General features: G+C 36.3%; 1 protein-coding gene across 8 annotated transcripts in view; it reads left to right on the top strand.

Moving 5' to 3' along the window:
- LOC125045433 (ubinuclein-1-like) overlaps positions 1 to 27500 on the top strand; it is a 37224-nt gene that overhangs the window by 9604 nt on the left and 120 nt on the right. The window contains exons 2-21 of one of the 8 annotated variants that reach the window (XM_047642674.1): positions 216 to 344; positions 899 to 1006; positions 1157 to 1327; positions 2294 to 2350; positions 2785 to 2953; positions 3069 to 3218; positions 3584 to 3780; positions 5068 to 5156; positions 5620 to 5778; positions 7071 to 7151; positions 13926 to 13961; positions 15510 to 15614; positions 16417 to 16602; positions 17530 to 19037; positions 19411 to 19560; positions 20062 to 20254; positions 20892 to 21039; positions 21441 to 21555; positions 24847 to 24972; positions 26118 to 27500. The exon at positions 26118 to 27500 is cut by the window's right edge and continues 120 nt beyond it. In XM_047642674.1, coding sequence (XP_047498630.1) covers positions 216 to 344; positions 899 to 1006; positions 1157 to 1327; positions 2294 to 2350; positions 2785 to 2953; positions 3069 to 3218; positions 3584 to 3780; positions 5068 to 5156; positions 5620 to 5778; positions 7071 to 7151; positions 13926 to 13961; positions 15510 to 15614; positions 16417 to 16602; positions 17530 to 19037; positions 19411 to 19560; positions 20062 to 20254; positions 20892 to 21039; positions 21441 to 21555; positions 24847 to 24972; positions 26118 to 26146 — 3906 coding nt within the window. In that variant the 3' untranslated portion in view covers positions 26147 to 27500. Of the gene's footprint in view, positions 1 to 215; positions 345 to 898; positions 1007 to 1156; positions 1328 to 2293; positions 2351 to 2784; positions 2954 to 3065; positions 3219 to 3583; positions 3781 to 5067; positions 5157 to 5619; positions 5779 to 7070; positions 7152 to 13925; positions 13962 to 15509; positions 15615 to 16416; positions 16603 to 17529; positions 19038 to 19410; positions 19561 to 20061; positions 20255 to 20718; positions 20756 to 20891; positions 21040 to 21440; positions 21556 to 24846; positions 24973 to 26117 lie in introns of those variants that run through there. The other 7 variants (XM_047642675.1, XM_047642673.1, XM_047642678.1 and 4 more) reach the window with 7 other exon arrangements.

Here is a 27500-nt window from a genome sequence, read left to right as displayed (position 1 = left end):
AGTCTTTACATAAGTAACTAAACCTGCTATGTTAAAGAATTGTGAACTATTTATTTATTATTTATTAGTTTAATACAAAGTTTCCCTTTGTGATATATTTGTATGCCAGTTGATGACATTATGAAAGAAAACAATTCAGGTATATGCATCAGTTAACATCATGTCTCCTGTAAGTTTAAGAAGATTTTTACTAAAATGTGTTTATTTACTTTCAGCATGACAGAATAGGAAAGAAGAATCTAGGTGACGTGATCAATGGGCCGCCACTAGATCCCAGTGACCCCTTTGCATCAGATGAGGATGCTGCCCTCCGCGCCCTGGCGAAACAGTTCGAAAATAGATATGTGAGCATTTTGGGCCAAAATGGTCTTTGAGTTGGTCCTCCATTGTTGATTTTGGTCATAGTTTTCATATCTTGCATTTTCTTGTGTAGTATTTTTCTCTGTATTTTATGAAATTTGCTAAGAGATATTTTTTAGGTTATCAGATTATACAAAATATATTGATATTTGATATGAGAACATAGTGATTTGAAATAGAAACTTTCAGTGCATTATTTTACCAGATAGAGATAATTTTTACAAGTCATTTTGGCCAGATGACAATGTTGTTTGCTGGATAGTCATCATGCTAATTATTCAGATATTCATGAATTAATGCAGACAAATCAAAAGATTAAGAGATAATGGTAACTGATAATTCAGAGAGTGCTGGATTCTGTGACGTACAAGCTCCGGATTGTCAAGTAGAGCTCGTCTTTCTGGCTAAGTAGCTTGCTTCCATTTCCCCGTTGAGTAATTTTAAATCCTAGTTTTCTTTTTGTAGCTTTTTCTTCCTTGGGCATTGGTATTGAACGAAGTGAAGTGCATTTTGAAGTCGAGTGTCACTTTTTTTCCAGGGTGGTTATATACCAAATAAGAAGAAGAAGAGAAGAAAAGAGAATGATTTCAGCACTCTCGGAGAAGGCTATGATGAGACGGATCCCTTCATCGACAATTCGGATGCTGTGAGTGCAAAAACTTTCTTCCATCATGCTTCATTCAGCCGTTATTAACTATGCATACAAATATACAGCCTTATGTAGATAAAGATAAAGTGACGTAGACTCAGCAGTTACCAGATTACATTTGTGTTAAATTCTCTCTTTAATTTCCAGTTCGATGAGGTTATGCCAGTCCACATGGAGACAAAAGAACGTGGTTTTTATATCAATTCTGGGGAGTTAGACTTCGAGGAAGTTGAGGAGGGAGAAGAGTCATCAGCTTCGTCGTCGGAAGGAGAAGACTCAGAGGAAAGTGAAACAGAAGTTAAAAAGAAAAAGAAAATGGTATGTTTTTATGTGAAGTCATGTATTTATTGCAAGTTCTGTCAGATTAAACTTTCATCTGTAACAAGTGTTGATATACTCACGTTGTGCACTGTGTCTCATGATTGTAGTGAATGAATGTTGAAAACAAACACACATGCACACATGTACTCACTCACTCACTCACTCACTCACTCACTCACTCACTCACTCACTCACTCACTCACTCACTCACTCACTCACACTCACTCACTCACTCACTCACTCACTCACTCACTCACTCACTCACTCACTCACCCACTCACTCACACTCACACTCACACTCACTCACTCACACTCACTCACTCACTCACTCACTCACACTCACACTCACACTCACTCACTCACTCACTCACTCACTCACTCACTCACTCACTCACTCACTCACTCACTCACCCACCCACCCACCCACTCACTCACACTCACACTCACTCACTCACACTCACTCACTCACACTCACTCACACACACTCACTCACTCACTCACACTCACTCACACACACTCACTCACACTCACTCACTCACACTCACTCACACACACTCACTCACACTCACTCACTCACACTCACTCACTCACTCACTCACTCACTCACTCACTCACTCACTCACACTCACACTCACACTCACACTCACACTCACACTCACACTCACACTCACACACACACACACACACACACACACACACACACACACACACACACACACACACACACACTCTCTCTCACAACACACACACTCACACTCACACTCACACTCACACTCACACTCACACTCACACTCACACTCACACACACACACACACACACACACACACACACACACACACACACACACACACACACACACACACACACACACACACACACACACACACACTGACTCACTCACTCACTCATATTTCAGTGTAAATAAATTTATGTAATAGAAATTCAAATGTTTCCTTCCACAGAATCGAATAGACTCGGATGAGGAGGAACAGGAAGACGAGGATGAAGAGTCTAAAAAGGTAAAACAGTCTAAACGTGTTCTTCTATACATATTCTGTAGATCCTGAAGAAGGGAAGGGTTTGTCTCCTCCATATTGTTCACTGATAAAGATGATTACTTCTTAATACTCAAGAAAATGATCCTTTCTTCTCTCTTCTTGTTGCACTCAAGTGAAATAGTTAAATATCTGTATCAGTGTAGTATTACAGTATTCCTTCTTACTCCTACTATGAACAGTGCTGTGCCTGCCTCTTTCTGATGTCTTTTCAGTTCATCAACATTCATCTCAACCCCTCTGTCTACCATTCCCCCCCCTCCCCTACTAATGTCTGGATTATTACCTCCACATGGATATATATGACTTTTGTTGATTTTAATATGGTGGGATTTTATTTTGTTAAATCCTTTTTAAGCTAAAACTTTGCCTCATGCACTTACTTTGTTATTCCACAGAGAAAACTCCATGAAAATGGCATAATCCGTCCAAAGAAGCGAAAATTAGATGAAGGAGAGCTTTTAAGAAAGAGAAAAAAGATGATTGGTCGATTTAATGCCAAGAACTTGGAGAAAAAAGATTCGGATCCTGAAACGGAGAAAGTTGTTAATGGTTGTGAGAAGAAAGGTAAGCCCATATTTGACTCTTTTTGTGTTATTCTTCTGTTATTTATTTAGGAATAACAGAATACTGACTATATATATATATATATATATATATATTCTGTTTCTCCCACCAGAAGAAACACAGCCGAATGAACTGTCAATAGCAGCCAGTATTGAAGCAGTCATAAGCAAAGCACGGGAAGAAGCAGGGGAGAAGAAAGTCGAGAGTCAAGAATCTGGTTCTTCTGGCTCTGATTCCAGCTCTTCTGATAGCGATTCATCGGGAAGTAAGTGATTGATGACGTGGCTTTCAGAACTGTGTAGCTCATTATTATTTAATGGGGCTTTTAGCTCAGTGTAGTGTATTACTTTTTCATGGATTTTCTGTTATTTGTTTTGTGATCTTGGTGGTTTTTTTTGTGGATTATTCAACTGATTTGTACTATTTTGATTGATTATATGTATAAAAATCTGGTCTCTCCTGATGATTATTTGATTTTAAATAGATATCCAATTCTAGAAGTCTACTGACCCATGAAGGTATGAAGATGTAGCACAGGTATGAATATGTAATGATCAAGTAAATGTTTTTTTTTGGGAGGGATGTGTAGCAATCACAAGGTTCATTAATCCAGAATTTTGGAAACTACAGGCTCGTCATCAAGTGATAGTGAATCAGATGAAGAGGAAGAAGAAGGAGAAGGAGATGGAGAAGATAAAGGCACGGAAGGGGATGAAGGAGAAGGAGAGGATGGGATGGAAGTGCAGGATGTGGAGAATGGCCATCAGCTCTCAGACAGCGAAGATAATATTCGCTTGCCAGACAACCTTCCCACAGACCTGTTGCAGGTGTGGCATGCTTTCTGACAGTGATGGTGGTGGGAAATCTTGTGTGACTTGCTTGCTTGCTTGTTTTTTTTTTTCTTGTTAAGATTGCTTTGCTGTTTTAATTTTAAGAAAGAAATGAAGCATAAGTCATTTGCGATTATTGTGTTGCATTTTGTGTACCTGTATTTTGTATGTTAGTAGAGCAAAAGCATATCAGCTGAAGTTTGAAAAAGTTAATTTGGGAATTATCTGTAAAAATTTAATCACATTTGGTATTTTTTCTTTTGTTTGAATATGTGCAATTTTTTGACTTGGTGTAGTCCAAATTAATGTGAAAGATATAATTTGATTTTATGATATTGATGAATATTTTGAGAACAGTGCAAGTAACTCAAATTATTCCAGACATCTAGAGATGTAGAGCTTTTGAACAAGTCATTTTGGACCTATTTTTGATTATGAACATTTAACAACTTGTAAAATATGTGTAGCTAAACTGCTAAGAGAAGAGAGTTATGGATAATCTTTGTGATAAATCAGAGTGACCAGATGTAGCACCCTGTGATAAGTTTTTCATGTTTAGATACAACTTTAACACATCTTTGTGATACTAGCCAATGAAATCAGAGAGTGAATAATGAACCTAGAAATGAAAAACTCAATAAATGCTAAGGAATGTGCAAAGTGCATGTTTAAGGGGAATAATTTCCAGAGATTCCAGTGCAAGTACTCTGTCACATTATTTGAGAACTGACATTGCCTGTGTTATCTGTTAATGTTATTGTGTATCTGTGTGTGTACTTTGACCAAATGAAACTTCGACATTTCTAGAGATGAAAGAAGTCATTAACCTGATATGCTTTTTAAATCTATAGAGTTAAAGGATGCTTGTTTAATTACTTTTTTTTCTAGCTAGAACATTTTAAGCATTGCCAATGTGGAAACCTAGTTGCATGGTCAGTTGAAGAGACTGTCTGGTCAAGAATTTTGACATGTATTGACTGTTCTTGTGTTGTTATTGGAAAGTTTGGGTTTAATTACGAAGTGTATGTGTTCTCTGATGTTCTGTCTCCAGGTATTCCCCAGAAGGTATGTGGATTTAGGGGGGCATTTGAATCATTGGAAATATATTGGTAAATTATAGAAAATGGTTAAGGGTTTGAAATCATATTTTTCTTGATTATTATTTATTTTGGTTAACATGATTTACTTATTTAGAGTTATTGATTCCAACAAGATTGTTGGTGTTGTCAGATTTTCCCTGATTATACAATTGCAACTGGTGTATTAATAAACTTAATTTTGCAGGTAATCAACAGATTAAAAGAAGAAGGACATACTTGCAAGGGGTCAAGTCAGAAATTCTTCACAGATGCTGTCAATAAATTATTATTAAGGTATGAAAATTCATTTTTTCTCCCCACATGTATTGTGTGGTAATCATAGTTACTGCTGGAATATTGTGTTGACCTCATCAAAGATTAAGCAATTATTTGGAAATAAAGTTATGAATAGTAAAGTTCTGTAATTTTTAAAAAACATTTGGTTGATATAAAGTTGTTTTTGTCTTAAAAATAGATTGCATTTAATGGGATAAGAATATGAAAAGGATCAAACCTTAATATTTTTTTGTTCTGAAACTAGAATCAGTAATCCTGCAGTAGATATGACCTCTAGTTAATTGTAAATGAGGTGTATGTAAGAATTTTTCTCAGTTTCTCTTGCACTTTTTGCCTGTTAATCAGCATTTCCCTTTGAAACACAATTGGACCTGTCAAATTTGTATGTCTAATCAGATATTCTTGCGAATAAAATCTTCAGCAAATTTTTATTTTTATTTTTCATTTTTTTTTTTCACAGTATTGAGATAAAATTGAATAAATTGGGTGGACGCAAGAAGACACAGATATACAACCACCTTTCACAACACCTCCCATGTGGAACGCAAACTATAGTTAAAAGAGCAAAGAACCTTCTGGCAGAGAGGCAGGAGAATAGATTACGAGAACCAATCCAGAGGTGGGTTGCTAGGTCTTGCAGATTCCGTTGGGAGTCATTACAAGTATATATATATTTGTACCTAAATGATTATTATATTCTCTCTTATCTTCCTTTCCTTCTTTCTTTTCTTCTTTCTTTATTTCTATTTCTTCTTTTTGTTCTTTTTTCTCTCTTTTTTTTCAGTATTATGGATTTTGCTACTTATTTCTCAGAAACTTATAAAGAGTTGTAAATATGACTCTTTTATCTAGGTGTTAAATATCTTCTGAGCAGCTGTTAGGCAATGGGTTGTTCACCCTTTCACTATGATTTAAAGTGCAATAAAGTATAGTATGGGAAAGCACAGGAAAGCAATTTTTTTGTAATTTGAATCAGGCAACTTTTTGGCTCAGCATTTGTCAGTATTTCTTTAGTTTATTATTTTCCCAAGTAAATGGTGCTACAAAGAGTTTACATAGAATTTGTTAGTTACAAAACTGTTCAAAAGGTTCTTAATCTGTAAACTCCTTCAATACGACTCCCCATCCCCCCAAAAAAAGACTTTCAGTTCTCATTATGAGGCCCCAAAAATTCCTCATGGGAGGAGAAAAAACTTGTGCCAATAACTACTTGTCTCCCTGCATCAACAGCAACTCTAAGTTGTTACTCTAGCTGAAGTTGGGAGATCCCTCAGGACACACCTGGGACAAATGTATGTAACTGAATGGGGGCAATTAGAATGGGGGAGTCGCTGTATTGAAAGGGTTAAAGATTATTGACCATAAGTGTAATTAAGAAAATTTGTTCTAAATGACTTCTAAAAGTCAGATCAGCCTTTTCTCTTTTTAGCTGCTGCTGTTCAAGTTATTAGTGCATATTTAACTGAAATGTTTCAGGGACAACTTTCTGAACATTTCATCATAGTGAAAGGGTTAAAATGGGTAAAAATTTCTTTGTATCCTTTTCAAATCATCATCATTGTAAATATTCTGGTAAAATTATTAGTTTTTTAGCAAATGGTTAGTAAAGGCAGCGAGATGAAAAGAATAAAAAGAAAAGAAGAAGAAATTCAGAATGAGAAAAATATAATTAAAAGATCAGAATGATTTACGCCAAACATTTTGAAGGAATTTGCTGCTTTTGATTATAACATTAAATGTTTGTTCTGTTTGGTTTTGTATGGCTTATAATGTGTTGCATGTCTAGAAATATTTTTATTTTACCTAACTCTTGTCTCTTTTCTAATATTGAAATAATATGTTGACATAAGCGTATAGACCCTTTTAGCAGAGACAACAGTTATAAGGTGGATGTCATTTTTTCCTTTTCAGATTAAAGGAAGTGGTAGATAGTCACATGCCCCTCATGATGGAGCAGCATGCCCTAGAATGCCAGAAAGCGGCTGAATCCAAGTGGGTATATTCTGATTTTTTTGTTGTAGCGGGTAGTTCTTTTAATACGTTTTTTGATTTATAATATTAAGCCGTGGATATCTCTTGGGAGGCATTTGAGGAGGTATAGTTCTTTTATCTGATTGGTTGTTTCATCAGTTCTGTTTTTATCATATGTTAAGGATCATTAGGCCATTGAATTGTATGAAGGATATTTTCACAAGATAAAGAAGTGACTTGATTCAAGTTGTGTGTCTCCTTAGAATCATAGATATCAAATCAGTTGATGAATGATAGATAAAAAAGTGCTTCTTGGCTTTTAAAAAACGTATTTACCGAATTGTGGTGAAGTTCTTGCTGCTGATGCTGTCTTTTGACAATTCTTTTGACCTGAAGGACTGATGTTTTGACCTGTAAAGGACCTGCTTTTAACTCTTTTGGACAATATCCTTCTACTGGAGCAGACTATTTTTCTTGTGTGTGTTGATTCTCATGCTTACATTCTTGTGATTTAACGCATAATTTGTTTGATTTTTTTTGTGGCTCATTAATATTATTATTGACTGAAAAAAAATATAACAAGTATAGCCATTTTTCTTTTTCATTCAGTACTTTATATTTCTGCAATCATTGCATGGTTTGCTGCAATGCTGAGTGATCATTAACCTACATGAACACCTGTTTGTGCATTACTATATTCTGTATTTATAAAAAGGGGATTAAATCAGTCCTTTTTGATCATGTCCATCTTCATACTTAAATGTGCAACTACACTGCCAGATCTGACACAGGTTTTCTTGTAATGTAGTGCCATAGGCCATTTATGATCATGCAGACATAAGCAGCTGTGAACAATATGGTTGCTTAACCCATTGGATCTGGTTGCTTCACAGCAGTCACATGGCCCAAAGTACGGGCATTAAGCTTATGTGAGCGGCCGCTGTGCGGCTTGTAGGCCAGGCGCAAATGAACATTCATGTGCAGTGACAAGACTCTCTGCCTCCCCTTTGCAATGTTATTTTCTGTAATTATGCATAAGCATTTTTAGCTTTTTTGCCATATTCCATTGTCAATATTTATCCTTTGATTTTCTTTATCCAGATGGTAATAGACTGTTGACCTTGCTTATACTCCATATATCTCTAGGTAGTCCATAACTCAGTGCAAGATTAATAACAATAAGTAACACTTTGTTGTTTGTGTAATTCATTTTTTTTTTTTTTTAATATTCAATTTTCTGTAATACAACCTGTGCTGCCGAATAGGATGCTGAGCATGGAAATGGCTCCTATCCTAGAGCCGGAGCTCTTCTCGTCATGGCTTACACACACTACATTCCACACCTGTTTATTGATGGAAATAATGCAAAAACCCCTTCCTAAATGGCAAATGAGTCTAATCACCCTCCAAGAGGAGTGTGCACTCACAGTGAGTCTTTTCTGGCACCCCAGCTTACAGCCGAAATGCTCATGACTGCAAGTTTGCGTCACCCTGGCCCACAGCCAAATTTTCCCATGATGGCATGTCCACATCACCTTCCCCTCAAGCCAAATTTTTTCATGATGTGATGGGCATGTCATCTGGATTGAAGGGGTGAATGGGTCCTGTCCATTATATTTTCCAGATTTTGAAATCACATTGGGGTACATGAATGGCTGCGTTAATGATTTATCGGAAAAAAATACACAAGGAAAGGTAGTTTGAAAGATACGATATCTTTCAGTAAACATCGTTTTGGTGCAATGGTATCTACTGCAATGAGAAATGTACTTTGGTTATGATGAAATATTAATAAAAACTTTCAATAAATACTTTTTGAGTGTGTTTGCTGTAAATTATGTAAATATTGTATTTTGTTCACTTTTCACCCCATGCTGTGGGGGAAAATCTGATTTTCACTGTAATATTCTTTTGTGAAATGTATCTACACATAGATGGTTCCACAAGTGCTTAGCCACCAAGATGTCAATTAATAGTCTTTGTGCCCTCACCTGATTTTCCCCTTCCTTGAATTTTCATATAAATATATATATTTTTAATGCTATTGATATTGCTGCCATTATCATCAACAATATTAATAGCAATATAAAATGAAATAAGATATTTCAGAAAATTAAGGAAAAAGGTAAACAGGTGAGATAGGCAGTACTATTGACTTTACTCATTGATGACTAAGAACTAGTGGAGCCCACTGTGTGTAACTACAATAAGTAAACTAAACTCACTATAGTCATGTTTTATCAGTACTGCCATCCCTGGCAATTTCAGGTAAATCATTCCGAATTGGTAAAATTTTGTTTAAAGTTCGGCAAGACTGGGATGCATTATCATGCATCAGTTTCCACCTGGACCATTATCCAGCTCTCGCCTGGTTTCTGAGATGTTTCTGAGCTGTTGGGAGCAGAGCTTATGACGTTATTAAATGTCCTGCATCGAGGAAATTATTGCTGTGATATGATTAGACAGTACTTGGCAGTAGAGGCTTATGGAGCCCTTAATCATGTTTCATATTGTTTGGATATATCTTAGATTGCAGGCTTGAAGAAAATTTAGCCACCATGGAAACAGCTTACATCATTGTTGATAGTAGGGTGTGATCTTCTAGTGGTTTCAGATTTACCTTGCAGAAAATTATGGTATTGTTCATAAACTTTGATAGGCGCCCATCAAATTTAGATAATTAAACAGAAGTACTGATTAATTTATTTAATGGAATTATTCATAGTGAAAGGGAATATGGTAGTTGTAGATGCATTCCTCATGAACTGTTGTCATTTCTGTTGAGTTTTTGTTATCTGGGCTGCTTGAGGCTGTATTGTCTGCCATTGGTCTGTTTTTCTTGTTTTTAGTGATCTGTCAGTCTGCCAGAGGTGATGATTTTTGCATGTTCTGTGCTCCATCTCATTCTTTGTAAATATACCTAAGTTTACATGTCCTGATGGAGTCTCTAGTACTCGTACTCACACACAACCTCTTTTACTGGCGTATCTGTGCTCATTCATTCACTCTCACTCTCACTCGCTCACTCACATAGAATTTAGAATTTAAAAATTCAAAGTGTCCCTCACACCCTTGTATATCAATTCAGCTGATAATGTTAAATTTCATTGATTAAATAGGGATGACTTTAACCCTCATAATCAAATGTTAGGTGATAAGAGTTTAAAAGTTCAAAAGTGAATGATGGTTAAGGGCGAATTAGTTATCTCGCGTGTATGTAAAAGTAAAGTATTTTGATTGAAGAGAACTAGCTTCTAAGTGGAAGAACTTTCATTGTTGTGATGGATATATAGTACATTGGCTTTTATTAGAGAAATTGACATACTGATAAGAAATAAGAGAAGTAAATTATACATTTTTTTTTAAGGAAAGATTATAATTGGTAATATCTGTTTCTTGTTTTGTCATAACTGTTAATTAGTCTTTTACTGAATGGAAAGAAGTTCTGAAATTAATCTTTGTTCCGTAGAGTTGAGAATGTGCCTTTTGTCTCTAGGATGAAAAATTGCACAAAATCTTTGCAGTTCTTTGTGATACCCTATTCAAAGTTTGATAATGTGAGTGTTTTGATTAAAACTCATTCTTAGAACATGCACAGTAATATACATACTAATGAAAGTTGATGTGAATATTCACAAGCACACACAGGCTACACCCACATGTATGTGTATCTATACATACTCGCATATAGTTTTACAAATTTTTTAATTCTGCCAAAATGCTATATGCAGAAATTCATATCTTATATTGAATATCATAGAAAAATGCTCTGTGGACCTTCATTTTTTTCAATATTATTGCACCATGAGGATGGCCACATTTCTTAGCTGTTCAGTTCTCAGTCTAAAGTTGCTAACTTTCTTCTCCTTGACTATAAGGTGCTATAATTCTTGTCTAGTCCTTGGCATGAAATGTAAGTTGTTATTAGACATTGTTGAAGTAGGAAATGTAGGGTTGAAGTTTGATAGTGTTGAAGCTGGAGGATTGAGAGTTGAAATTTGGTATTACTGAAGGCTTATTGCAGAAGTGAGTAAGGGTATTCTTAATCCATTGCTGCCAGGTAATCATAGTCGACTTTAGATTTCTTTTGTCAATTTTGTTGGCATATAGCTGGTTCCATAACTGCTCTGCCACCAAGGATCCAATGAATAGGCCAACATGGCCTCACCAGAATTCCCCTTTCCTTGAGTTTGTGTAAAAAAAAAAGATATATTGTTCTTATTAAAGACATTATAATGTTAATAACAATACTAATATCAAAAAGAAAAGAATCTGAATATCAAGGAAAAGGGTAAACAGGTGAGATAGGTATGACTAGTAATGGCATGTATTCTTGCCATCCTGGCATCTATGGGTTAAGCATGGGTAACTCTGCTCAGACTCATACATGGGCTTGGTCCCTGAGCCACTGTAGCAGCATGACCCCACAACCTGAAGCTCAGCATACTTACCCAAGTTGGGTCATGCCCAGGTCCGCCGCCGTGTCCGTGCTCATTGGACAGCGGGCTCCCCTAGTTCCCTGTGCGCTTACACGGTGCTTGTGTACTTAAGCCGCAGAGCCACCTGCGAAATCAGCAATCCCCGATCCTCCAGCAGAGCAAGACCACAGCAGCAACACTCAAGGACTACCCAGTCCTTAGCCAACTGGGGAGCCTACCGTCTCCCCCACAGATCTCCAACTTCATCCTCTATCACCCAGCCATACCTGTGGGCACTCACACCCACACAGTCACTCCACAAATAGATAAGACACCAGACAAGATAGTAGATGCCCCCATATCCATCTACTATACCACCTCTGGCTGCATTAGGCTCCCATTGAAGTTACATAACAATTATACTTCACTCGGCCTGTCTAGGCCGGCTTTACAATATTTGTAATGATTCTATAGCTATTTGATGATATTCCACATAGTTCTGAGGCCAGTATTGTCTACTGAAAATAAGTGGGATCTGGGCAGGTGGTAATCTGACTCCTCCCTTTTTTGACAGAAAGAGCCTAGCCAAATGGGCGATAATGTCCCTTTTAGTGTCTGGTTTAAGAATTGGATGAGGCTTGTGGAAACCAGGCCTTAGTATGCATAATATAGGAAAAATATCTTTACCCTTGAGTTAATTGTCATGGAATCTTTACTTGTGCTAAGATAGTCTTTTAACTTTGGTGTTTTACACTAGAACACCTATTCATGATTTCCCTTTTTTGTAAATTTTAGGTGAGTTGGCTTAAATATTTGTAGTGGGGGCTTTGTCACAAAGGAATAGGGATACACAGACTTTGAAATTAATAAATGCCTAGGTTTTTAATGGGTTTTGGTCATATAGTATTTTTTCTTCTTTAGAAGTGTTTATCAGAAAATATGCTAGTAAAGGGGCATCATTCATAACTGTTTATATATACATACAGTATATACATATACATACACATATGTACATGCGTCTATGTATATGTATATTTACAGAGACAGAGGAAGAGGTACAGAAAATAAATTGCCTTGGAAGAAATAGCATCATCCTTTACCTCTGTATTGTTGTATCAGGAGGTCTTTGAGGGTTTAGTTTTATTTATCAGTTTCAGTGTTTTATTTTGAAATTAAATTTTGCATCTGCAATATTTAAGCTTAGATCTTTTTGTGAATTACAATCTCTTAATGGATTATAGGCAACATACTTGGTAGTGTGAAGTTATGGTAAGTTGGTGAATATTAAAGTACAGGAAAAAGAAAAAGAAAAGAAAAAAATAATGCATTCATAGCAGCTCTGATGTTCATTTTTTGTAGCATTATGCATATATTTAGTTTGAAAGCGAATGAAGCAAGCAACAAAAGGATTTGTTCTTTTGGATTAGTAATTGTTTATTCACTGGCATTTTCTGCTTCTGAGTCTTTATTTTTATTTCCAGTTACTGTAGAAAGAGCTTTAGTTTATTGTGAGCCTCTGTACTAAGGTTACTATTATGTGAATGAAAGGAAGTGCATGCATGCATCTGAAAGTCTCTCTACATGCAGGGTTAACCTTGCCTCTGTTTTATCTCAAGGGTATTTTAAAAGTAGTTCAAGTACACTGATTTTACTTGAAGGATTGGCAGTTACAGTAGCACTGAGGGACCCTGTCATCTTGGAAAGTTGTGGAAAAGTTATAATGTCTGACAGTATTATTGTATTACTCTGTACTTCCCTTGTGTATGTAAGTGTTGTTTATTTATTTATTATTATTTTTTATCTGTATATAAACCAGCCAATCAGATGAAAGGAGTAAACTTCACTTTGCGAAGTACTTTGGAAAGTTCATGAAGATCGGTGAATAAGTTCAGAATTGACTTTTGTTTGTGATTTAGCAAAGCTGCAAAGTCAGATATACATTTTCTTTTCTGCAGACAGCTTATGGACACACTTCTTGTTCTACTTTTCTTTTGTGTTAAAAGGAATTTTGAATTGATGTCTTGACACATTGAATATTTTGCAACTTTACTACAGTCCTGAAGACTAATCTTCATTCATAAATACATATATTTTCTATAGAATCTTTAAGCAGATTGTGAAACTGTATTATTTGAAATAAGAATAGATAATGTAATCATGAAACTCTTTCTCAAAGTAAAAGACATGACATTTTCACCCAACCTGTTGAAAAAAATAAAATAAATAAGATATAAAAAGGGGTAATTTATCCATGACAGAATTTACAATTTCTGATATTACATTCACAAATCAAAGAAAATTTGTTGGGTGAGAATGGACATGGTTTGAAAACGTTGTTGCCAGTTACTGAAGTATACCTTGTCTCACCCGTCAACAGCCCCCAACAGTACTGGGAGCTGTATTATCACTTCTGGTAAGGTCCCCCCCCTGCCACTTGTTGTCGCTGGTGACTGGGACGAGTGCTCATACTGAACAACCTGGTTATTTAACCCTTGGGCATTTTTTGATTGTACATTTCATGATCCCATCCTCTGCGGCGAGATGGTTTAATGAAAGGCTAGCATATCTAAGAACTTCATTGGATTATAAATCTTTTTTTGATGGAGCTTGTAAATGGTTTCTACAAGTATTATTTGTAAAAGAAGTGGACTAAGAAAAGTGATACAGGATAATTCTAACAAGATTTTGAAGACCTGGGCAGGAGAGTGAGCGAGAGAGGGAGAGAGAAAAAAAAAGAAAAAGTAAAGCGAGAGAGAAAAAAAATGAAATTGGGGATTGTTGTTGAAAACCAGGTTTCTCAGTCAGTGAAAGGTGGCTGGTTTCTGTATGCTTTATTCTACACTTTGGAACACCCTCTCAACCTATTGGCTTTGGGTTAATAGAGACTGGACTAGAGGACATTCTCTTGGCAAGCTTTTCACTCCAATCTGCACATGCACAAGGATGGAACTGAAGCTGTAGTCAGAATGAAATGTATAGATGTTACAAGTGATGTAAGGTGGATCATGGAGGGAAGACAGGAATTACTGTAATTGAGAAATAAGTATTATTTCTGACTGCATTGTGTCACACAAATAATGAATTCACGCTACGCTTAATTTTTACGACTTCCCCTCTCCATTGGATGCTACTACACTTCTCTCTTTTAAAGTTTGCCAAGAGGGAATCAGGATGTTTTTCCATGGCAGTGAATGAGCATTGACAGTGGATGTAACTTTTATGTAGTTTCTCTCTTTCTGTTTATGTATCTGTATTTTTTGTTTGCTGTTGTATAATGTACATGACATGAGAAGTGCATGTTACATCAGAAACATTGGGTAGCTCTTTCTTTATAAACGGTATGAAAGTAAAGATCTTTAGAAAGGACATTTTAAAAAAAATTCCTAAAGATTTCAATAAGTAAATGAGGCCCAGTTTGCTGACGAGTACATGGTCATCCAAACCAGTGTAATTGAAGTGTTTATGCATCTGTGTGCTTTTTAAAAAATATAGTAAGTTACATACCACTGGCTACACTGCATTATTTAGTTCTTTGAGCTTGAATGAAGCATATATATTCTTTAGACAACTTCAGCTTCACCCTAGAATGTTTTATTTCTTATACTTTGGGGATTTCCTGTTCTCATTACATTCTCCTCATCACCTTCGCTGTCTGTACATTACTTTTCTCTAAATTTCATTCTTAGAAAGTATAAAGCTTCAAATAACAATATGTAACATGTAAATATTTTATGGTACTTTAAAGTTGAGTGTAGACTCTTAGAAGTAATTGAAAAAAGTAAGCAATGATACTTATGCAGTATGGATGATATAGATAAGTCTTCCCACCTTACATCATGTATAAAAAAAGCTTCCAAACATACAGTAAGCAGTAGGAAATTTTAAAGTAGATATTAAGGTGTTATTTTGGAAACCCATACCTTCTTGTAAATGATAAAATTTGTTTCCTCCTCCACTCCAGGGGTGAAAATGGAGCCGCGCAGAATGAGGAAGAGGAGACTCAGGACGGCGATAAGAAGAAATCGAGGCTTCCAAAGAAGAAATTCTTATTTACTGAAACCATAAAGTATGTTGCATTGATTATTATAGTCATGCTCTGCTTAGCATCCAATCGAGCTAGCTCCATCCTTATTTCATATCTATTGTCCTTGGTTCTGGGGACTGCATGATATTCATATGAGTAACACTTTTGCATTTACCATAACTTCCTTTTGTATGAATAGTGTCACACAAAGTTATAATATTCAGACATCCCAATCTGTATACATGATAAACTTTAAGTCTTACATAAATTGTTCTCACTACAATTGGAGCTTTCAAGCACCCACCAAAGCATGGACTGTTAAAGGTAGACTTTTATTTTTAACTAGGGAAAGGTCATATTAACATAACAATGAAAAGTTGAATGCAGTAGATACAATGGCCAGGTAAGTACTATATTAAAATTTTATTTTAATGTTTCCTTACTTGGGCTTTGCTTTTGATTATTAAGATCCATGTTGCATGTTATTATTTTTTTTAAAAGAAGATGAAACTATGATACAACTATTACTAATTAGTTATGATACAGGAAATGTGAAACTGTTGCCTACAAGTTGATGCATAGCATTATATAGTAAGTTCACAATAAAATAACTAGTCTATGTAAAGTATGGAGTAGTATCAAGCCAAGAAAATTTTTTGACTGTCCAAACATACGTATGTAAAATGGTGAATGCAGTATCCTAATCCTATATCACAGAACGCTTTGTTGACGTAAAGTGGGGCACGACTGGGTTTGACAAGTCGCAGATTTATATTCAGGTAATAAAAAAAAAGTTGAAACTGTTAGAGATTAATATTAATTTAATTATTTTCTTTTTTCACAGGAAACATTTGTGTGAAGTTGTGAGTGTTCGTGTAAAATTTTTCCAAATGATGAAAAAGCGGTCAGAGACGCCAGAGGATCACATACGCATGTTTTTGGATGCAGAAGTTCGTCCTCTCTGGCCAAAGGGTTGGATGAACGCGCGAATATTATATAAAGAATCTACAGAAGCCCATTCGGTCATCACGTGAGTATTACAGTTTGAATAGGAAGCAATCTATACAGTAGTAGGTCTGCTAGCAAAAGGCTTTTGACTTTCTGTAGGATATATATCTGTTTTTACATCTAATTCTAATCTTTTATAGGATTAATAATCCAAAAATGATTTATAATTGGAAAATGCAAGCTAGAAAAAATGTCTTTATCATATTGGCCTCAATTTAGTCAACAGTAATAGCCATACAAATCTTGAAACCATTAATTATTATTTTTATTTTTGATTTTTTTTTTTTTTTCTGTGAGAAGTTTTTCTTTGGTGTCATGTGATGAATTTGATCAAGACATGAAATGTCTTTTGTCAATAGTTTTGACAGTCAAATTTCAGAAAGGTGGGAGAGTCTTAATTGAAGTTAGTAGAAACCTTAAACCTGTCCCTCACTTCTCTCCGTTTCTTTCTTTCTTTTTCTCTTTTTCATTCTGTCAATTTTTCTCTCTCTTATTCATTCAGTTATGTAGCTGCATTCTATCATTCATTCATTCATTCTCTCTTTCTCTCTTTGTCTTGTCTTTTCCTCTTAATTCTTAAATTCTTTCTCTCTCTCTTGCCATTTCTCATTCACTCACTCCCATTTCTTACTTTCTTTACACCTTTTTTCTCATTCTGTCGTTTGTGTATTCACTTTCTTTCCCCTATTCTGTTTGTCTAGGTGTCATTAGCTTCCCAGTCTATATTATTTATCATGCTAATGATACTGAGAAAACATAGGAGTAAGGACAGTTGATATTGCTGAGTGGTGTATAGAAAACAAACTTAAAATAATTTATGCCTGTTGGGGAAAAAAAAAATGACAGAGGGAAAGAGAGAAAAGGAAAAATAATGATACCACACAGTTTATACATACCATGAGGAGAAACTTAATGCGCAAATGGATTAATCTGTTCTTAATTTCCACAGGGATAAAAGTAATATTAGGACAACACCAGCCAAGAAAATGGTCACACTAGGAGGGGGAAGCACCTCCATTACCCCAACCACCCCCACACCACAACCTCCCAAACCCTCTCTCAGTGCAACTGCAGTTCCCAAGGCAGCTTCTCCTGCAGTTACAAGCACATGTAAGAGTGAAGTAGTGAAAAAGAAAATTCCACCAGTTGAACCGAAACCTGCCCCGGTCTCAAAGCCTGTGGTTGAGGCAGCTGTTGCAGGCAGTGGTGTCCTCAGTATAAAATCAGTTGAAAAGATTAATGAAGAAGTGCCAAAGAAGACTAGTAATTCAGAAATTTCAACTCAAAAAGTCAGTGATGAGGAGAGTGCAACAAAAATTAATACAGTCAAGCCGCCGGTTAAAAAATCTTCCGCATCATTCAGTGTCATAGATTTATCGAGTGATGAGGATAAGTCAATGAATAGTAAAGTTGAATCTTCAAGGGTTAATCAGATTGCCAAATCTAAAGACACAGAAGCTGCACAATCCAACAAGAAGGAAGTGTTGGCAACATTCTCTAGTACAACATCACTCTCGCCGGGCATCAGTTCCTTGGTCGAGTCCAAGAAAGAGGATAATTTGGAGGAAGAAATGGATCTTGTTATGAATGAGATACTAATGATTTCGAAGCAAAAATCGGTTGACGAAACAGTAGAAACTTTGTCTCCGCATGCAACCAAAGAGAGCCATGTCAGCACTGTGGTGCCTGCGACCTCCAAGCCTCAAAATCCATATCAAACGCAAGTACAAGAAACAAGCCACCAACAAAACATGCAGCAGTCTCCAGTACAACACAAGCATCAGCTGCATAACAGCGCTTCCAAGCAGGATAAAGAAAAACCCACAGAAGTGCAGCATCAAAAGCAGGTGTCGCAGCAGAGTTCACCAGTACAGCAAAAGGCTAGTCCTATCCAACTAACTTCCCCAGTTCAGCAACAGCTCTCCCCAGTGACGAAACCACAGCCTTCGCCAACACAGAAACAACAGCCCTCCCCAGCGCAAAAACAGCAGTCCACCTCATCGCAAAAACAGCTGTCATCCTCAGTGCAAAAACAGCAGTCATCAGCCCAGAAACAGCAAGCTAATTCTTCTATGCAGCAGCACTCATCTCATCAGCAGCAATCTATGCAACATTCGCAGTCCGTTAGTCTGCCACAGACCACAGCACAACACTCCCTCTCTGCTCATCAGAGCAAACCACCACAGCACACCTCGCATCCTCAGCACCAGAAGAGTCAAACACAGGATCAACAGCAGCAGTCTGTAAAGCAAGAGTCAAGCCATCAGAAATCACAGTCACAGCCATATAGCATGTCTCACCACCAGCAAAGCTTGGGGTCGTCGTCTTGGAATAAGCATGATATTCCACTACCAGCGAAAAATTCATCAGTCAGTACAAACAAAACATCATCTTCATGGTCATCAAGTCATGAAGTCAACCCAGCCAGGCAAAGGCAAACAGAAGCGCTACCTATTGGTAAGTATGAACTGCGCATTTGGTTACATGTAAGTACATGTCATTTATAGATTGTATATGCTACTCTGAAAGGTTTGGACTTTCACAGAGTTGGCTTCAAGTAGAGAAGCAGAAACAATGATATTATGTCTAGACTGTGATATACTTGGAATATCCATGGTATTCAATTTTTTCATCATAGTAATAAATAATAAAGGTTCTACGTCAAGAGCTTTAAAGAGTTATACTGCCTTACTCATTGTATTTTTAAATTTTGATTATGGAAGGAGACGAAGAATAGGGACTATTTCCATGTCTGTGTTTTTCTTTTCTTTTTTTTCTCCCCTCTTTTTCTTCTTATTATAATTAGAATTCCAATTTCTTCATATTACAGTCTCCTCATCAGATCCATTGGCAAACCTGAGAATGATGCACGGTCTCAGTGTAAGCAGCGTTACCAAAAAATCATCCTCATCCTCATCCTCAGTCTATCACAGTCCAGCAGCGTTGGCCGCGTCATCGACAGGATCATATAGCCTATCAGGTGACATGAACGTCCGATGGTTTAAGTGTTTGAGTGTTATTAATACCTTCAGGAAAAGCAGTTGGACTTTTTTCTGTTAAGAATGACATAGGAATACTTTGAAAAAAGTTAGATTGGTAATTAATTGTAATTTGTTTTATTTTCAAAATTAATAATTTAATTTTTGAGTTGTATCAGAATTATTCTATGATTTTTTGTGGTTGCTTCAAAATTGATAATTTTTATTTTTGGGATTCAAAATTGATATTTTATTTTTTATTTTTTGGGTTGTTTCAATATCAACCCCTTGGTGATGGGTGTAGAAAAAAAAAAAAAAACTTTGGCGCGCTGCCACATTTCGAGCGGTTTGTTTTGACGCCTATAGGCGTGATCCGTCGGGAAGGGGTTAATGTGCTATATATTTGGGGGGTGTGTAGATATTTTTTGCATTTTGTAGTGCTAAGATCATGGATGGAATTTTGTTCAAGGCTTACAATATACCAGAATCTTTTATTTGCAAAGGTACCAAGAAGAGCAGTGGAAATAGTGGTAGCAGTGCGATGCCCAGCATTAGTAGCAGCACCTCATCACACAGTCGACCTGTTACCACCACAAATTCTTCAAGTTATTCTTCCAGCCAAGCCAAACATTCTGCATCCTCTCATTCATATTCACCTCAGGCCTCCAAACACACTGCCACGCCACCCAAACCAAGGTCAGTCCCGTCTGCTTGGTCCTCTTGACGTTTGTCGCTTGATACTGGAATTCGATTTTCTGTCCATTTATTTTATATTTATATGTCTTTATCTGTTCATCTATTTATTTATTTATTTATTTATTTATAAATTTATCTGTTTATTTTATTTTATTTATTTATTACTTTTTTTTGATACACAAATTGATAAACATTAGGGTTCATTATTTTCCCAGTCTAATCTACGAGATATTTAGTTGTTAAGAGGCTGACAGTACAATGATATATAGAATTCTTGTGTGAAAAATCTTCTAAGACATTTCAAATGATGTAAATATACAAATTGTTAATTGTTAGGTGATTATCTAAGACATTTCAAATGATGCATTTACAAATTGTTAATTGTTAGGTGATTATAAGAAATTCTGTGAATGAATTTTAAGACGTGACCTTTTTCTTTTCTTCTCAATCCATGCTCCACACAGCAAGAGGTTTGTTGATTTCTAAACTTTTCAATCTTAATACTCTTGACAACCAAATTCAGTGGTTGTTGACACACTTTAGTTAGTTGGAGTTGAGTTTGAGTTAAACAGTTTTTATTTTGGTAATTGATTTTTGAAGTTGAAAGGTGCCATTTATAGTGTTCTAATGGTTCCAGGCTGGATCCGTACTCTGCCTCTGTTAGTCAGTCTATATACAACAGCATAAGTCAAGATCAACAGTTAAAGGCTTTCAAGCAACAGCTACAGCAACATCAACAGTCAAATCACCATGCAAGTCAACAACAGCAAGAATTATGGCAACAAGTAAGAGAGCTATTGCTTTTAACCAATTTCAGATTGTAATATGATTTTTGTAATGTAAGTTTTCAGACTGGACGCAGAAACGTGGAAGGTCAACTAGTTACAGGTTTGCTTATCAGAGATTTCCTATAGCGCCAAACCGCTACGAGCCAGTGATTCGGCTTGATGTACTGAACTCCCACGCTCAAAGTCGGCGCTTTGCCATTGATTTCCAGAGCGTAGATTTTTTTTTTTCTTCACCCGTCATCAAGGGGTTAATGCTTTGATGTTACATCTCCATTAGAAATCTGAGTGAAAAGCAGTAAAGGATGTAATGTCCAAATGTTATCAGGATTGCTTGCATGGCATAGTTATTCAAGAGCCACAGTTCTTGGACTCACTTTATCATAATTTTCTTTTTTCAGATGAATGCAAGTGGTTACCTTTCAGGAATGAGCGGAATGTCAAACACAGAAGTATACAAGTTGATGTCGCAGATTGGCAAGCCGATGGATTCGTACACTTCCTCCTCTCAGCCAGGTTAGATTTACCACTGTGGTGGTGCTGGTGTTTTTGCACAGTTGTGTAACTTTTTAAAGATTTATTCCATCGTTTAGATATGTTGGCATGTTAAAAAGAGTGTACCGGTACTTTGTTTTGATTAATTGGTCAAATTTGTTTACATTTACAAGCATGTATGTGCATATATTCAAGCACATATGCACATGCATGGGCAGACCCCCTCTCCCCTCCCTCTCCCTCTCCCTCTCCCTCTCCCTCTCCCTCTCCCTCTCCCTCTCCCTCTCCCTCTCCCTCTCCCTCTCCCTCTCCCTCTGCCTCTCCCTCCCTCTCCCTCTGCCTCTCCTCCCTCCCTCTCCCTCTGCCTCTCCTCCCTCTCCCTCTCCCTCTCCCTCTCCCTCTCCCTTTCTTCTTCTCCCCCATCCCTCTACCCCCTACTTATAACACACACATACAATTACACAATTCAGGTTATGTAAGTATCTTTCATAATCATTATTATTATAATTACTGTGATTTTTAATATCTCTTTATTTTTATAAATTTTAGCCAACAACTCAGTCCATTGTTCTGACTTAGAAATGGAATGAGGAAGTTTGTTCTTTTTTTTATTGATGTTAGTTTGTTTGTACATAATTAAAGATTTGAATGCAGTTCTTGCACATCAGCCTAACTGTATCTTTGACATGAAGAGGTTTGAAGTTGCTGGCTTGATATTAGGTTCATGTCTATGGCTCAGCGTCTTTGGGAGAAGTTAGCATTTAGTCCACTGGTTGCTTTGAGATGCTTCTAAATTACATGTGATGGCAAGTGATTTATTGTCAGGCAGGATGTGTTAACCCAATGGCGACGGGTCACGGCTATCGCCGTCATAACAATACGCCCGATTTGAGGCGTGTGGCTGTCCGCAGCGGCGCCGCGCCAAAACGCCACGAGGCAATGATTCGGCTTGATGTACCGAATTCACGCGCTCAGAGTCGGCGCGCTGCCGCCGTTCGCCAGAGCGTAGAGTTTTTTTAATTTTCTATACCCAACGCCATTGGGTTAAGTAACTGAAACAGTGGAGGAAGAGTCTAGGGTTTGATAAAACACTTTGATATAGTTGCAGCTACAGTAGGGGCATAATAAGAGACTTAAGGCACATATGTTAAGGGAGAGAAATGGAGAAAGAATTTTGTAAGAAATAAAGATAATGTGTAAATCAGATGCCCACATTTATTTAGGCAGATTTTAATGGCATTGTGGATGGAAATCAGAATGTATGTAAATATTTTGGAGGCAGTCCATTTATTTTCATATAGCTATCTGTGTTATGAGTGATAGACTAAAGTAAGGCATTCCTACTAGGAAGTGATCCTGAATCTTTTTCCCTTTTTTGAAAGTCATTATATATTTTTCTCCCAAGGTCAGTTTAATAGAAAACTTGGCAAGGATTGATATAAGAAATTTGAAAGATGGAAATTTTTTTTTTTTTTTGGCCAAAAGGTTTGATATCTCTTTTGTTGTATCAGCCAGTTTATCAGCTGTCTTGGTACTCTGAAACTGCATTGGGCTTTGTGCACAATTCATTTCATGTTGCACCAGACCATGAATGAAAACAAAAAATTCCATTAGGTATATTCCCCTTCCACTCATATCCCCCAAACCCCTTTGCTCTGAGTGTGCACAAGTAGACCTGTGCACCAACCTACTGAGATTTAGTAGGTTTCATGGGATGGGAACAAGATTGTCAGAGAACTTGATCAGTCAAGCTACTGAGTGATGGTTTATGTTATAGGTCCTAGAAGATTACTTGGAATGTCCTAACACTGATATGCCTTCCTCTCATGGACTGTAACCATATACACAATCCTAAGTGTTTCATTGACAATCTAATGAAATAGTATTTTGAACCTATGAGACCATGAGTGAGGATGACTCCTACCACCTGAGGGAATTCCTCATCTTCAAAAGGGCTCTGTTGATTATGGGATGAAATGTGAGGAAGATATTGCAGTAAGGGGCAACCTTCCCTTCAGAAAAAAAAAGAAAAAAGAAAGGTTGTGAAAATAAAAAGAAATCATGGGGAAAGGAGCTACATGCAGTATGTGATTATGTAAACAACTGAAATTGGATAAGTTCTAAGATAGATACCAGACCTAAGATGTCAAAAGAAAAAGACGTGCATTTGAATCACTGTGAAAACGTTCATGTTCTGTCTAAAGATTCTAGTGTTTATGGATAGCCTCCTTTCCAGTTCTTTTTCAACACTCTTATTATAATGGCAGGTGTCAGTACTGAGTGCAGTTCTACTTGTTCAAGTTAGTGATAGCGAAGTTACGTAATGGAATTTCTCTTTGTTTCTTTTCCTAGTCCGGTCTGCCGTGCTGTGGATTAATTACAGAAACATGCATATGAATTGGCTTTTTTCTAAGATATGGGTATGACTATGCTTGGCTCAATTAACAGCCACTAATAAATGGTTTTTTAGCCCTTATTGCACCTGCAGCGGGTATGTTACAGACTCTCTAATAATACATATCTTTTATGCTTGAGGTGCTTTCGTGCTTTACAATGTGAACTAGAAATTATATAACCCTTTTTGATCAGGGAGTATTAATGAAATTTGATCGGACTGTTATGTGTTGAAAAAAGGAAATCGGAAAAAGGTAAAGCAGTTTTGAATTTAGTTGCCCTTTGTTGATGTGCTCTCCGAAAGGATTGAAATAACAGCTTTCTGATCTTCCATCACTTTGGGAATTAGGGAATTAGGGACACAGAACTGCTTTATATTATTGCACTTTATGACAGATTTAAAGAAATGTAAGTTATCTGATATACATGTTCTTAGAATGATTTTGACTTATGACAGTAAAAATGTATTGTAATATATTTACATGTTTGGACTTAGAAACTAGGACCTTTTTTAATGAAATTAAAGAGAAAGAGAGAGAAGAGAGAAAATATATATTTTTTAATTACATAAAAAAGATGTATGAATGTTGTTCTAGATATAAAGTAAAAGGAAGTTGATATTGGGTTCATATCTGTGCTCAGTGTTAACATCTCTGCCAAGAATTTTTGTTTGTCTTTTGATGTTTGTAAGGAAGTATGGTTTGGTTTGAATTAACTGAATTACCTTTTGTTGTGTCAGTGCATGGAGTGCCTGAGCATGCCAAATGACTAGTGACAGATTTAAGTTGTAGATGTTTGAAAGTTAATATTAGTTTTTTATCATTTTGGTTTTGTTTTGTTTGTTCAAGTCATTGACAGACCAACCATTGGCTTTTGTGTTAGAAAACTTTTAAGGTGACGTGCTAGTGTCCTCCACAGGGCTGTATCCGCCCATGGGCACCCCCACGTCAGAACAGCCTCACCACTCCCTATTTGGAGGAGCCTCAGGGGGGGCCTCACAGCCTCACCACTTGTCCCCCCACCACCTCCACCCTACTCATGGAGGTAGGCGGACAGCAACCCTTGCATGATGTTGACTCAGTCAGCTGATCTCTTTGGATCAGTTTGTGTAGAAAGGGGACATAGAATGGGTGGGGAGGGGCTGTGTCTGAACAACGTTTGACTGAGGAAAAAATTTCTTTGCATGGCATATCAAGATTTTGAAAAAGAGAGCTTGCTGTTCACCAGAGGTTTCTTTTCTACTTATTTGGCTTTGTGTATTGCTCTGTTGGTATGCCAGAACTTGCTGTCTGTTGTTGCATGCTCCATCTTCTTAATTTCAAGGTGTCTGCTCAACTCTTTTTAACCTATTCACATATCTCTTCAACTGATATGTACTCTGTATGTCCATGAGAGATCTTACCTCTCGTTTAGTATGTTGAAGAACCCTATAGATTCCTGTCTTAAGCTTTAGAATTTTCAGGAGCTGTACTTTACTTTCAGGTTCCATCTTAACAGAATACTTCTATGACCTGTGAAGTGTTGCTGCTGTATCTATTGTATTATTGTTTCCTGTACTTCTCTGTCTGAATTTAGATGATTATATACTTTTTAAGTACATTATCCAATAATCCTTAAGGTACAAAATACAGCAGTTGTTGTTCTTGGGTGTGTGTGCACACTGGACAGTACATAGCAGGTTCTCCCAAGAAGTTTATAGATAATTATATTATGAATATCCAAATTGGAATGATCTGAGCTAAAATACTTGTGCATTGAAAAAATAAATCCTTTTTTGTGCACACATGAAGCTGTAAACTTTTATGATTAAGATGCATTAGAGTGTCAACATAAAGTAATTGGATTTTTTAAGAAAAGATCAAGATATGGATTTAAAACAAAGAAAAAATAAAAAGAATTGTATTATATATAAAGGACCATGATACATGAACAGAGTTTAGGATTGTTCCAGTTTTAGTTATTGCTTCTGATCATCAGTTTGTGGATCATAAATTTGGGTGTAATTGGTTTGAATAATTTACAACTGTATCTGACTTTTCTTGCAGTCCATGTGATAAGATTGTAGTTATTGCTATGTGATTTCATAAAGAGAGGTGCTTAATTTTTCAAGTGAGTAAGTGATATATTAGATGCAGCAGAAATAAAGTGTGATACAGGAATGGTTTCTATTTCAATTTTTTTTTTTCCAGGTTCTGGCCAGCATCACGGAAAATACTGAAGGCAGATAGTTAGAATAGAGTCATCTAATGAAGAGAACCTCGCATATGGCAGATCTAATACCTGAATGTACAACACCAGTCTGACACAGATCATGTACAAATGTTTCAAACTGGAAATTTCAAGCGATGGTAAAAATTTAATTACAAGAATGTCAAAATTATAAGGTTGAGTTGATTTCAGTCTATAGTGGATAAGCTCAGATAACAAAATTATTTATACATAAACACAAGAAATATAGCTTATAGATTACCCTGATATCAAGATAAATGCTTGTCAATCCTACTCTTTGTTGATATTATGTCTTTAGATGAAAATAAGTTGTTGAAGTATGAATGTGTTAGCTAGTATTAAATTAATCAGTGCAAGTGTTTTGATATTTGCTGGCAATGGCAGTAAATACAAGCCAGTATTTAAAACAGTTAATCAAACACAAACACAGATGGAAACACACAAAACTAAAATAACAAGAACCGTAAATACATTAAATACAAACACATGCACAAACACAAACACATTCTACAAGTAAACTGTACAGACAAGGCACTGTCTCTCATTTATATGATGGTGACAACTTCCATTATATCAAGCATATCAGACAAGCCACTGGTGAAGAGCTGAAATATTTACACGAGACCAGGGTTAACTGTTGTCAGGGAACAGCTATTTCTTTCTACATGATCAACACCACTGGTTAGTAATATTCACACATTGTTATAAATGACTTGAGAAATAGCACTCACATTGTGTGGTGTGGTAATTTTTCAGAGGAGATGTTTGTTTAGCAGTACACTTTTTCGGTCTGGTATATTATTTATTTATTTAATTTATTTTCAGACTATTGACATAAGGATTAACATTTGATGTATTGAAGTACAGTTATTGAAATTGTTTAAAGGTCTAAGCACAGGACAATATTCTTTGATTTTTTTCTTAAAATCTTTTTTATTGGAAGACGTATTATGCATATACTTGCAGATATTTATGAAGAACGTAATAAGTTCAAGTAATTTCTGATACAGATATTCCTTAGTTTTATCCAGATTAATGACATGCACATGTGTTTACATGGGTAACTACATATAATATTTCAAAACAAAGTTAGCACAGACGGTGGAATAATGCTTATCCAAGTTGAATAAGGTGGATCAAAATTTGACACTTAAAATTAGTGGGAAATTAATGTTAAAAAGATATCTACAGGAAAACTGTAATTCAGTATGATAAGTGACCATAATACATGGTGAAATGGCCGAAGATTATAAAACGATATTGAAATAGTGATTTTCCACGTATAGTCGATCTCATAAATTTTACAGATTTTGTGTGTAAAGTCAATATAGGTATGTGAATGG

Source organism: Penaeus chinensis, chromosome 37 (assembly GCF_019202785.1).
Source record: "Penaeus chinensis breed Huanghai No. 1 chromosome 37, ASM1920278v2, whole genome shotgun sequence".
Classification (NCBI taxonomy): Eukaryota; Metazoa; Arthropoda; class Malacostraca; order Decapoda; family Penaeidae; genus Penaeus; species Penaeus chinensis.
Note: the sequence above shows the minus strand (reverse complement) of the source record. Positions and strands in the feature narration are given on the sequence as shown.